This window comes from Zootoca vivipara, chromosome 11 (genome assembly GCF_965207765.1).
Source record: "Zootoca vivipara chromosome 11, rZooViv2.hap1.1, whole genome shotgun sequence".
Classification (NCBI taxonomy): domain Eukaryota; kingdom Metazoa; phylum Chordata; class Lepidosauria; order Squamata; family Lacertidae; genus Zootoca; species Zootoca vivipara.
The window spans coordinates 49,008,638-49,021,562 of record NC_142594.1 but is presented as its reverse complement, the minus strand read 5'-3'; the positions used below and the strand labels follow the sequence as shown (position 1 = coordinate 49,021,562).

Genomic DNA, 12,925 nt, shown 5'->3' with positions numbered 1-12,925 from the left:
GTGTAATATAGTCATACCTCCATTTACGTAACCATCTGGAGAGCTGCCGTGTTTGCAGCAAGCAGTCAAGGCACATGCAGGCTCCTCGGTCAGTGGGGCTCAGCACCCACCTGGACTCAAGCAGCCTGGATTCCACCTGGGAACATGAGTCCTTCAGGGGGCCTCTGGCATTTGAGGATGGTGATAACATGGATAGAACACTGCCCTCCTTTTAAAAAAAGGTTATGTGGAGAAGGTCCATAGCTCAGTGGTAGAGCATCTGCTTTGCATGTGGAAGGTCCCAGGTTCAAGCCTGGGAGTGCTCCTTTCCTGAAATCCTAGAGAGCTGCTGCCAGTCAGTGCAGACAGTACTGAGCTAGATGGACCACCAGTCTGACGCATGTAAGGCAGCTTCCTGTCTTCCACTGAAACGTTAATGGGGAGATGCCTCGCAAGCAGCTGCCTTCCGTAAGGAAGCCTTCCGTTAGCACCTACCGTGTGCCATTTGGCTTTCCTTTTTAAAAATAAGTTTTAAAAATCCGTTGAGTTGTCACATTTATGAGTACTATGAGAGCTAATTAGTGTAGAAGCCATTAGCCCTGCGTCTTTTACTCGAACACTGAAAGCACCCCAAAAGCTGCCACTCCAGCTGGAAAGAATTGTGCAAGTATTTGCAGTTTGCACAGCAAGAGTAATTGGCAGAAGCGTGAGAATGTTGTAATCTGCTCAGGAACAGGAAAGCAAATAAAAGATGCATTCATCCACCCCAAACGAGTAGGCAGAAGAATTGGCTGGAAGCCTCAAAAGCTGCCCAGTCCCCCCACCAACTCTCTGACACTGTAGGATGGGTACTATTGAAGTCAATTGAACTACTCCACAGTCTCCCTCACCATCCCTTTTTCTCCTGTGCCCAGTTATCTCTGCTGCTCATCCTTGCTCAAAACCTATCAAGATTGCAACCCAATATAACAACAACAATCAATCATTTAAAAATAAAATATTGGCCCATGCCCTCCCCTCCAGGAAACTATCAGCTGCAGGGAGCTCTTGTGCAGCTTACACCAAATGTCCCCCTTCTCCCTTCTGTCTTAGGGATATTTAGCCTCTTGGTTTTTCCCCATATATGAGTTACACTTCTGAATGAATGAACTTTATTATGGTCACAGACCAAAATAATTCCCCCCCCCATATATGTATTTTTTGAACTTTTGCCATCTTATGGGATTTCCTCATAGCATGATGAAATTCTTGGCTTCCTCTGTTTTCCCTCCATTTCCCTCAGCACTGCCCACCTGAGTTGTTATTAGAGGAAATGGCTGTTTCATTAAAGGCAAGCTGAAAGCAAGGTTTGTCACTTGCTTTGGCATTGTATGATATATTTTTTATTGAAACGAAAAGCTGCTTGAGGGAACCAGGTTAGAACTATGGGGTGGGAATGGTGGCAATGGGGACACCAATTGGGATCACTGTAGGGGCAATGGGTGAATGCACAACCTGCTTTGGTCAGCTAGCAAATGGGCCTTTTTAATTCAATCTAGTGAAGAGAGAGGATGATAAAGTATACACACACTTAATATTTATATAGCACTTGCACCATTCAAAGCATTTCACTGCATACACTATTTGCAGTACAGTAATCCTTACACCAGACCTGTAAAGTAGGCCAGTGTTATTGCAGATGGGGAGGCTGAGGTTGAACTAATATGGCCAGGTAGTGTATTTGTGGTGGAGAGATGTGAACCAGCAGCCTCACAGCTCATTCTCTCAAGTCGCTACGCCAGGAATGGGCTTTGGGAGGAAAGCAGTGATTCCTGCTGACCCACCCACCAACACTGCCTTCTTGAGTTGGCCTTCTAACAATATAACTTGTTTTAGAGGTATAGAATCAGCCTTGTAGGCCAAATTTGACAGAAGGTGGGACTGCCCTTCTGTCAACCACCTCACATCACAATGACATCAGGTGGAAGGTGCTTTGAAGTCCCAAAGTTGGGTTTCAAAGCACCTTGCAAGTCGTTGCTAAAAGGAAGGATTTCCCCCTCTGCTTTTGCAGGGGATTCCATGCAAACCGTTTCCTGTCCTGAAACGGGAAAGGGTTTGGCTGGAATGCTGCCGAACTGAGCAGGATTTAACCCCCACTATCAGCTGATGAGCTGGGGTTAAATCCTGCTCAGCTTGGCTGTGTACCACAATGCCTGCTGGGAACAAGTGCACGTAGCCAAACTGAACAGGATTTAACCCTACACAGCTGATGAGCAGGGTTGTTAATTCCTGCTGCTTTGGCTGCATGTGTTTGTTCCCTGCTGGTAACAGGCATATGCAGCCAATGCAGGATTTAAGTCCATCGGATGATAAAATGAGTGATATCAGCTGATGGGTTTGAGGAAAATGGTCTTATAGGCCAACTTGGATACCCTGGTGGGCTAAGATTAGCCCACAGGCCAGAAGTTCCTGATTCCTGAGATAGAGGAATTATCAATTATTTTAACCGCAGATACTTACAAAATTGCTTCCTTCCTTTTCTCCCCCATGCCAGTTATATTTCTTGTATTAGACTTTCATTTGATGCTGTGGAATATGGAAGCCTTTCTCCTGTTGTTATTAAAATCAGTCCAAAAGGGAAAAAATGAACACGTTAAGTGTTATCTCTATGACAGTTTTTATTACACACACACACCCTTGTCACAGGCACTGGCTCGGTATGCTACACAACAAAGAAAGCCACACACAAGTGATTAAAGTACTTGTTTCAGTTACACACTGCTACAACAAAATCCACAACATCATAGTTACATATTTATGGCTCAGTGGTTATCTAAAACAAACATCGGGGAGAAAGGAGAAAACCAGGGTAAGGGATTGCTTCCACAGGTGGAGAAGCTCAGCCACACAAGCAACAGAGGTCTTCCAAAGCCTCATGCTAGCCTCCACTTCCTTTGTCTTTCATGAACAGAAAAACAGCTCACACAGCTTCCACTCCACACACGTCCCATCTCAAGGACAGGTTCCAAGTCACTCTGCTGGGCCCTTATTCCATACATTCACACACACATCTTTGCTGCAAGGGTTCCTCTCCAGTAAAGGACAGGAGATGTATCTCCCTGCTCCTTCTGCCACCAAGGAACCTACACACCTTTACTTCTGAAAGAGCTTACGTCAGACCCTCATTCCATCACCAGTCCCCATGAAGATTATCACAAGTACCTACCCACTTACAAAAAAAACTCCATATTTTACCCTGATAGAACCCAGACAAATTTCCTCCAACCGTATCCTGATGAAGACAAGCCCAACCATTTTCCAGTTCCCAAACCTCTCGCCCAGAAACCCAGTTTTGCTTTTAAGAATCCAGCCTTTAGCTTTTAACGGAAGTTTGAAAAACAAATCAGTAAGTGAGGCTTTTTGTGGCCTGGAGCTGAATATACTCGTCTGTAGATCGAACTCTTGTTTAAGGGCCACTTGGAGAGGCCAGTGCATAAGCTCACAACCCACCACAATGGCAATTTCTGCACACCACACTACGCTAAGCTAAGCCATAGCCTAGTGCAGATGTGGAAATGCGCTGGTTCCCTAAGTGGAAAGGAAGCTATGCAAAGTGCTGATTGGTGGGTGGCTGTGATTCCACCTTGGATGCAATATGCTTTGCATATGCATCATGCTCTACTGGGGGGGGGGGAGGTTGTAAAAGTGCCACATCATTCATGAACTTATCCATCCATTTACCATGATTCATTTGCAAATAATTGCAAAACTGCTCTGAGGAGAACGAGGGATTACAGACCAGTAACCAGTGCTCTGCTTAGCTGGCTCTGCTGCAGAACCCAGAGAAGCAGTTTCCCCTGGTGTTAAATTATGGAATGGGAATGTGTTGTTAACAAGGTATTAAGTGCGCATCCAATGCACAGCAACTGCTTTTTCCTGCATGTACCATTAAATACCTTTCCAGGTCAGCATGACAACATGACATCAGGCTCCACAACCTTCTATGACTGACCTGTTAAAGCTCTGTCTTCCACCCCTGAGTCTTCCTTGCCCCCTCCCTTTCTGGGCTGCTCCTAGTGGTACTGGCTCTGCGGGCCCAGTTGCTTAGAAATCTGCGCATGCAGCATGCAGGGTGAGACAGCTCTGTGGGCGACAAATGGTGTGTGATGTGGTTGGCCAACAAAACGGGCATTTCTATATGTTTGCGAGAATCGCAAATATTCGTCTTCGTGAAATAGGTATTTGTCATAGTTCACCTCCCTGCTTCTTTTTTGCTGCCATTTCATCAGCATCAGGCCAGGATCGTGCCCACACAGCTTGTGACCGACCTTGCTGAACGCAGCCCACTCAGGATATAAGGGTGTGGCCGGCCAGGTGCTTGATTACGGCAAGCGGGCAGAAATGCCAGGACATGGAATTTGAGCCCCTGATAGGCCTACTCAGTATAATGAGCTACAGGGTGCATTTGGCTTGGTAGGTCAGTTGGTTCAGGCGTTCCCTTATGTAGTTGACTGGATGGTTCCTGTCTTCTCGCACCAGCCCAGCCATCACACGAGCTCCACGGCCTCCTGCTCCCCCCTGTTTTCCTGGTGCACCATGCAGCCCACTTTGTTGTTGAAGAGCCGAGACAGGCTTCCCTTCTGAGAACGCCTGCCCTGGATTGACCTCTCCTTCCAGCGCCGCTTGCTCCTCTTGCTGATCTGCCGTATGTCCCAGATCCTTAGCGTGCCATCGTGGGAGGCCGTGTACAGTAATTCGTTGTGAATCTGGAACAAAAGTGCCATACCCTGTTTCCCCTTTTTTAATACGTAGTCAGAAAGTAAGCCATGGCAGGGTTTTTAAGCATTTGAGAAATATAAGACATACCCCCAAAATAAGCCATACTTCCGCTCCGCGGAAACCAACCCCCACAGGCACCTCCACTCACAGAGTCACTCCATGCAGCTGGCACTGCAGGAGCGCGATCAGCTCTGAAGTAGCGCTCCAAGAGCTCCGCTTAACAGCTGATCGCGCTCCCGCCTTGCTGGCTGCATCCCCGCGCTCCGCCTTCTCGTCCATCGCCGCCCTGCCGCTTCTGTGCTTGTCGCCACCGCTGGGCTCACTGCTTCTTCCTTGCCTGGCCTGGCCAAGGAGCTTGGAGCGCCCTGCAGCGGCAGGCAGAGCGCCTGAGCCAGCGGCCTCTGCCTGGCCCGGCCTAGGATGCCTGCTGCCCCGCCACCCGGAACCAGTGGCTGCTGCAGCGCCGAGCACTCAAGAGAACTGAGCAGCGCCCTGAGCCAGCGCCCTGAGCTGTAAAAACTGTACCGATAATAAAAAAAATAAGACATCCCACCGAAAGTAAGCCACCCTGTGTTTTTTTGAGGAAAAAAAGTTATAAGACGGTGTCTTAAAAAAGGGGAAAGACGGTATTTTAAAAGGACAGCTGAGAACCACCATAATCACAACACAGCACACAGAAGCAAAAAGGCAGCTTCTCTGTTCCTTTTTTTTTTGTACAACCCGTTTGTGGAGCAGGATTTTCTCCCTTCCTTCTGAGCCCAATCCCAGGTGGGTGGGTGGGTGGGTGGGTGGGTGGGTGCTGAAACACCTCCTTTATTATTACACTGTATGGTGATTCAGCTTGCGGGCCCAGGGCCTTATGTGGCCCTCAATGCATTTTTAGTGGCCCTCGGCAAAATTTGACACACACCCCAATCTTTGCACTGCCTCCCTGCTTTTCGGGGGAGTTGTAGGTCAGCAACATCTGGAGGACCAAAGGTTCCGCACATCTGTGATACGTGACAGGTGAAAAGACACCCACAGTGTTGTCAGAGGCAGGACCTGTTCATGTGCAACCAAAGGCAGCACACAAAGAAAACTGGAAGTACTCCTTTATTCCCCCTAACCCTGCCTCCAGTATGATGGGAAGAAGAAAGTGTGACAAGCACAGAAGGAACAAAGTCTGGCAGAGGAGGCCTGCTAATGTCTACCACTCAGAAGCAGGCACAACACCCAGCCGGAGTCGGTGCGTGAACCCAGCTTTAAACCGATAGTGGCAGGAGATGCAATCCTAATTTTATTTATACTTAAACACCTCAGTATTTTTTAACAAAGTGCTCGTGTTTCAAATGTAAAGAAACCTGAAGAGGCATCATTATCTTGACCTCCTGGCTCCCACTTCCTGCGGGCACCATCCAAAAAACAAAGGGCTCTTGGCTCACCCGACTCCATGCAGCACAAAAGAGCAATAGAGCTTTGTTTTTCCCAGGGAGCAGCTCACTGCCATGTGCCTATCTTGGCTCACGAATTTGAGTGTATAACAGAAGAGCACAGCCAATGCCTCTCTCGCTGCTCGCTCTGATGGAAGCTTTTGGCCTTCATCTCAGGCATGTTGGGTGCATAATTATGCAAGCACTCTGCTAAAGAGTCCACTTCTGTTTACTGGGGAGAAATGGGTGAAAGAGCTTTTTTTGCATGTGCCTTAGCTCACCGAGAGCCTGCAGATTGGGGCTATAGCAAGCAGCCAGGTATGAAGTCTACGGGGGCTGGCTTGAATCCCCAGGTTGACTTGTCTGGACCAGTGGGAAGGGGCTTTTCAATGCTCTTTTCTAGCCTACCTGGAGATGCTTGGGATTGAACCTGAGACCTTTAGCATCCAAAGCCTGCCATTAATAGCTAACAGAAGGAACCCTTAAGCGTTTGTAAAACAAGTGACACCAAACCACTCCTGACCCACAGAGCTATAGCCAAATGTTGCGCAGCTGCTCTTTGTGAGGCTCACCTGGATGCAGTTAATAACCAGCTTGTGTCCTCGGAACACTCTTTGCAGGATACCGGTCTTGGTATTAAAAGCTCGAGCACAGGCGTCACCACTTCCTGTAAACACTGTAATGAAAACAAGGATGAGGGACCTTTTCAGAATGAATTTTTTATTTGTTTGCTATTAAAATGTTTGTTTTCTTCTATTTTCAACCCAAAGGGTCAGCTCGGCAGGCAATAAAACGAAGATTCAAATTACACAAGATAAGTGTTATTGAATTCATCAGAGCTTACTCCCTGGTAAGTGGGTTCAGGGTTGTAGCCTAAAGAGAGTCTTATAAGGGGAAGGGGTGGAACAGAGAAGGTAAATGTGCCAACCCTTTGAGAATTATTTTCAGCTACCGGTAATTCCTATTTTTGATAGCTAATTCTAATTTTGGCCACCTCATGAGAAGAGAAGACTCCCTGGAAAAGACCCTGATGTTGGGAAAGATTGAGGGCACTAGGAGAAGGAGACGACAGAGGATGAGATGGTTGGACAGTGTTCTCGAAGCTACAAACATGAGTTTGACCAAACTGCGGGAGGCAGTGGAAGACAAGAGTGTCTGGCATGCTATAGTCCATGGGGTCACGAAGAATCGGACGTAACTAAATGACTAAACAACAACAATGGAATTAGCCAACCCCCAAGCCATCTGAAGGCAATCCTGTATAGGGAAGGTTTTTTTTTTAAAAAAAAAAAACTTTAATGTTTTATTATGTTTTTATATATGCTGGAAGCTGCCCAGAGTGACTGGGGCAACCCAGTTAGATGTGTGGGGTATAAATAGTAAAGTTGTCCACTGCCATTAACGTCACACACACACACACACACACACACACACACACCACACACACACACACACAGTGTAAGGCATAGAGGAGGTAGAACCTGTTTTACTTCAGAAGGCAGATCATGGAATGTAGGATTTAGCTAAACTGGCCGCAAATTGAAGAGAAAAAGTGTACGTGACCCAGTGAAATAATTGGGCACATTGCTTGTTAGGCACAGGTCAATTCTGTGTCCAGGGCAGCTGTCTACCAGCTCCATCTGGTACACAGGCTGAGACCCTACTCGCTTGGATTACAGCAATGCGCTCTTTGTGGGGCTACCTTTGAAGGTGACTTGGAAACTACAACTAATCCAGAATGTGGCAGCGAGACTGGTGACTGGGAGCGGCTGCTAAGACCATATAACCTAAGACCATATAACACCGGTCCTGAAAGACCTACGTTGGCTCCCAGTATGTTTCCAAGCACAATTAAAGTGTTGGTGCTGACCTTTAAAGCCCTAAACGGCCTCGGCCCAGTATACCTGAAGGAGCATCTCCACCCCCATTGTTCAGCCCAGACACTGAGGTCCAGCACCAAGGGCCTTCTGGCAATTCCCTCACTGCGAAAAGTGAGGTTACAGGGAACCAGGTAGAGGGCCTTCTCGGTAGTGGTGCCTGTCCTGTGGAATGCCCTCCCATCAAGGAAATAAATACCTGACTTTTAGAAGACATCTGAAGGCAACCCTGTTTAGGGAAGTTTTAATGTTTGATGTTTTATCGTGGTTTTTAATATTCTGTTGAGAGCCACCCAGAGTGGCTGGGGAGGCCCAGCCAGATGGGCAGGGTATAAGTAATAAGTTGTTGTTGTTGTTGTTAGGGGTGGGGGAGAAATTTATTTTAGTTCACGGCTCAATGCAAAGCAATCTAATCTGTACTTTCTGAAACTCTATGTGAACTGAATCTCTACAATCCTTTGAAATTCATGGATCTCTGAATTCTACAGGGCAGTTCTTTGACCAAGAAAAATTATACCAAAAAAAGTATATTAGGAGAAAGTGTGCCTATATTAGTGAAAGTAGCATGCAAAGAGCCATTATATTCAGGAAAATTGCTTGCCAAAGTATGTACATTAGGCAAAATGTCATTCAAAAATATGTATATTAAGGTTGTATCCAGGAAGTCAAACTCACAGAGTAGACCTATTGAAATCAATGGAACTAAGTTAGTCACATCCACTGACTTCAGTGGATCTATTCTGTGTATGATTTTGTTGGATTCGAACCTAAAATGCTGGTGAATGCTGCTGATGTTGGGAAAGATTGAGGGCACAAGGAGAAGGGGACGACAGAGGACGAGATGGTTGGACAGTGTTCTCGAAGCCACCAACATGAGACTGACCAAGCTGCGGGAGGCAGTGGAAGATAGGAGTGCCTGGCGTGCTATGGTCCATGGGGTCACAAAGAGTCGGACCCCACTAAACGACTAAACAACAACAACAACAACAACAACAACAACAAATTCTAATTTGATAATCCACCCTGAGGCTGAATATAGCACTCATAATAATAATATATGCCAGGGGAGTCGTAATGTATTTTTTCACTTTTTATCCTCACAACAAACTTGCACAGTAGGCTGGGATGGGCACTTTCCCCAATTCTCTCAGTGAAAATCACGAGGAGGGGAACAGAACCCAACTTTCTTATCTACTTTGGCACTCCTCAGCTTTACATTTTATAAATTTATCAGCATTCACCAAATACCAAAAATGGAAACAACTGGCACATGCAAAAAAAGCATTAAAATTTATGACATCAATTATAAATTAAATCAAAGCCAAACACCCTATATAGCCATGTAATTTCCTTTTCTATCAGTTAGGCACGAAGACCAAATATACCACAGGATGTAACACAAACAATGAATCACTTAGCAAGCAGAATGAGATTTTCTTTTCTTTAATTAATTGTTTGAACAACATAGCAAGTCATTTTTAATCTTAGTGTCTTCTAAAAAGGGGCATTTCTATTTGGAATGTGTTAAATATTCTTTTTCGTTCAATTAACCCAGGGCATTTTTTACTTTGAAAAGGTACTCTGCTATAGCGACCCATAATCACAGGTTTCACGTGATAAACATAATCAAACAAAGGTTGCACTTACAATCCAGACATGTTGTAAAGCTAGAAAAGGCTTCCAAATAATCCAAAACGGTGGCATGCCTGTCAAATTTAGAGTCCTCTCTTAAAGGTAATTATTTGCCCTTTTCCACCCACATAGGTAATAGCTCCTCCCAGCACTCAGATGGGATCCTTCTCCTCCCATATAGCAATGAATTCTTATTAATGGGTCTAGGTGGCAAACAGTTCTGGGTTGCAAAGAGTGGCAGAGCCTCTGTTAGGTGTACCGTATTTCTCATAAAATAAGACATACCTACAAAATAAGCCATGGCAGGATTTTCCTGAGTTGAAAAAATATAAGACATACCCCAAAAATAAGCCGTACCGGGTAGTGGTGGGAGCAGGTCTGGATGGAAGCTGGAAGAGGAAAAGGAAGATGCCGGTCGGCAACCGGACCCGGCTGCTGCCGCCACGTGGAGCCCCGACCGAGCAGGAGCCTGCAAGAGCTGCAGCACACGCAGCGCCGCAGCCGAGCCCCGACCCAGCAGGACCCAGAGAGAGGCGAAGCCCCAGAACCCGGTAGGAGCCTCGGCGTGCGCCGCGTGAAGCCCTGGGACCCGGCAGAAGCCGGCAGCAGCCTCCACGCAGCGCGCCAAGCCCCGGGACCCTGCAGAAGCCGGCAGGAGCCTCAGCGCGCCTTAATTATAATTGAATAAATGTAGATTCCTGTACTGTTGTTGTTGTTGTTTAGTCGTTTAGTCGTGTCCGACTCTTCGTGACCCCATGGACCATAGCACGCCAGGCACTCCTGTCTTGCACTGCCTCCCGCAGTTTGGTCAAACTCATGTTCGTAGCTTCGAGAACACTGTCCAACCATCTCGTCCTCTGTCGTCCCCTTCTCCTAGTGCCCTCCATCTTTCCCAACATCAGGGTCTTTTCCAAGGATTCTTCTCTTCTCATGAGGTGGCCAAAGTATTGGAGCCTCAGCTTCACGATCTGTCCTTCCAGGGAGCACTCAGGGCTGATTTCCTTCAGAATGGATAGGTTTGATCTTCTTGCACGCCATGGGACTCTCAAGAGTCTCCTCCAGCACCATAATTCAAAAGCATCAATTCTTCGACGATCAGCCTTCTTTATGGTCCAGCTCTCACTTCCATACATCACTACTGGGAAAACCATAGCTTTAACTATACGGACCTTTGTCGGCAAAGTGATGTCTCTGCTTTTTAAGATGCTGTCTAGGTTTGTCATTGCTTTTCTCCCAAGAAGCAGGCGTCTTTTAATTTCGTGACTGCTGTCACCATCTGCAGTGATCAAGGAGCCCAAGAAAGTAAAATCTCTCACTGCCTCCATTTCTTCCCCTTCTATTTGCCAGGAGGTGATGGGACCAGTGGCCATGATCTTGGTTTTTTGATGTTGAGCTTCAGACCATATTTTGCGCTCTCCTCTTTCACCCTCATTAAAAGGTTCTTTAATTCCTCCTCGCTTTCTGCCATCAAGGTTGTGTCATCTGCATATCTGAGGTTGTTGATATTTCTTCCGGCAATCTTAATTCCGGCTTGGGATTCATCTAGTCCAGCCTTTCGCATGATGAATTCTGCATATAAGTTAAATAAGCAGGGAGACAATATACAACCTTGTCGTACTCCTTTCCCAATTTTGAACCACTCAGTTGTTCCATATCCAGTTCTAACTGTAGCTTCTTGTCCCACATAGAGATTTCTCAGGAGACAGATGAGGTGATCAGGCACTCCCATTTCTTTAAGAACTTGCCATAGTTTGCTGTGGTTGACACAGTCGAAGGCTTTTGCATAGTCAATGAAGCAGAAGTAGACGTTTTTCTGGAACTCTCTAGCTTTCTCCATAATCCAGCGCATGTTTGCTATTTGGTCTCTGGTTCCTCTGCCCTTTCGAAATCCAGCTTGCACTTCTGGGAGTTCTCGGTCCACATACTGCCTAAGCCTGCCTTGTAGAATTTTAAGCATAACCTTGCTAGCGTGTGAAATGAGCGCAATTGTGCGGTAGTTGGAGCATTCTTTGGCACTGCCCTTCTTTGGAATTGGGATGTAGACTGATCTTCTCCAATCCTCTGGCCATTGCTGAGTTTTCCAAACTTGCTGGCATATTGGGTGTAGCACCTTAACAGCATCATCTTTTAAAATTTTAAATAGTTCAGCTGGAATATCATCACTTCCACTGGCCTTGTTATTAGCAGTGCTTTCTAAGGCCCATTTGACTTCACTCTCCAAGATGTCTGGCTCAAGGTCAGCAACCACACTACCTGGGGTTGTGTCCTGTACTGTACCATACTTAATTAAAAAATAAGACATCCCCTGAAAATAAGCCGTGGTGTTTTTTTTTGAGGAAAAATAAATATAAGACGGTGTCTTATTTTATGAGAAACATGGTAGTGGGAAGGACATTAGGAGTGAATTACACAGTCTATTCATCCTTAAGCTCCTGCTTTCTGTATTCAAAGCTAAAGCATATCTCAAGAGGTCAAGGCCAATTGCTGAGTGGCAAAGAGCATGCTTTGCCTGCTGGATAGATTGCTAGTATCTCCAGACTCCTGCCTGAAACCCTGCAGAGCTGCTGCCACTCTCTGCAAACACTACTAAACTAGATGTAGCACTGCTCTGGCTCAGAATAAGGGAGCTCCTGACTGGCTATGGTGTTAGGATGACAAGACACGAAGGAATGCATTACTAAAGCATTCTAGAGCCAGCAACTTTTTTGCAGCTCAGGCTCCTAGCTTCAGTTGCCAAGGATGCTTTCTGGTATGATTACTTCAGGTAGGCAAGCATCCTCTCTACCCTTTCAACTCTAGCATGTCCAGGCTAAGAGGGAAGGGAACCTGTTGGTGCAGAATGGGCATCAAAACACAACTGCAGCCGTTTTCAGCACAAATCATGCCAGTTCAGCTGTATGCTTGCTGCACATCCAATATGCAACTGGGGTTGGGTCAGCATGAATAAAGTCTAAAGGGGGTATCAGATTGGGTATGTAGAAAAAAAGGCATGCAAAATCAGTAACGCCCTCTGAGAATATTTATTACTTTACATACAATTACTAAGTTGTTGGGTGTTTTTTTTTAACAGAGACCAGGAGAACAGTCCAAGTTTGCCAACTGCCAGGATGATTTTGTGCCATCTGGAAGCAATTATTCCTTAAACGCCAAGGCCTTGGTCTGCTGCTACAGAAGGGGATAGTATGACTATCCTTGGATGAACAACTGAATGTTCTGCTTTTCCACCAAGGGCAAGGGTGTGCAGGGGGCAAAAAATAAAAACCTAGCACT

At 46.2% G+C, this 12,925-nt stretch overlaps 1 protein-coding gene across 3 annotated transcripts in view; it reads right to left on the bottom strand.

Moving 5' to 3' along the window:
• Positions 1-2,616: 2,616 nt before the first annotated feature.
• Positions 2,617-12,925, bottom strand: part of WDR86 (WD repeat domain 86) — a 30,463-nt gene continuing 20,154 nt past the window's right edge. For all 3 annotated transcript variants that reach the window (XM_035129395.3, XM_088653458.1, XM_088653457.1), the window contains 2 exons: positions 6,719-6,822; positions 2,617-4,724 (listed from right to left, as the gene is read on the bottom strand). In XM_035129395.3, the coding sequence (XP_034985286.1) occupies positions 4,506-4,724; positions 6,719-6,822 (323 nt within the window). In that variant the 3' untranslated portion in view covers positions 2,617-4,505. The remainder of the gene's footprint in view (positions 4,725-6,718; positions 6,823-12,925) is intronic.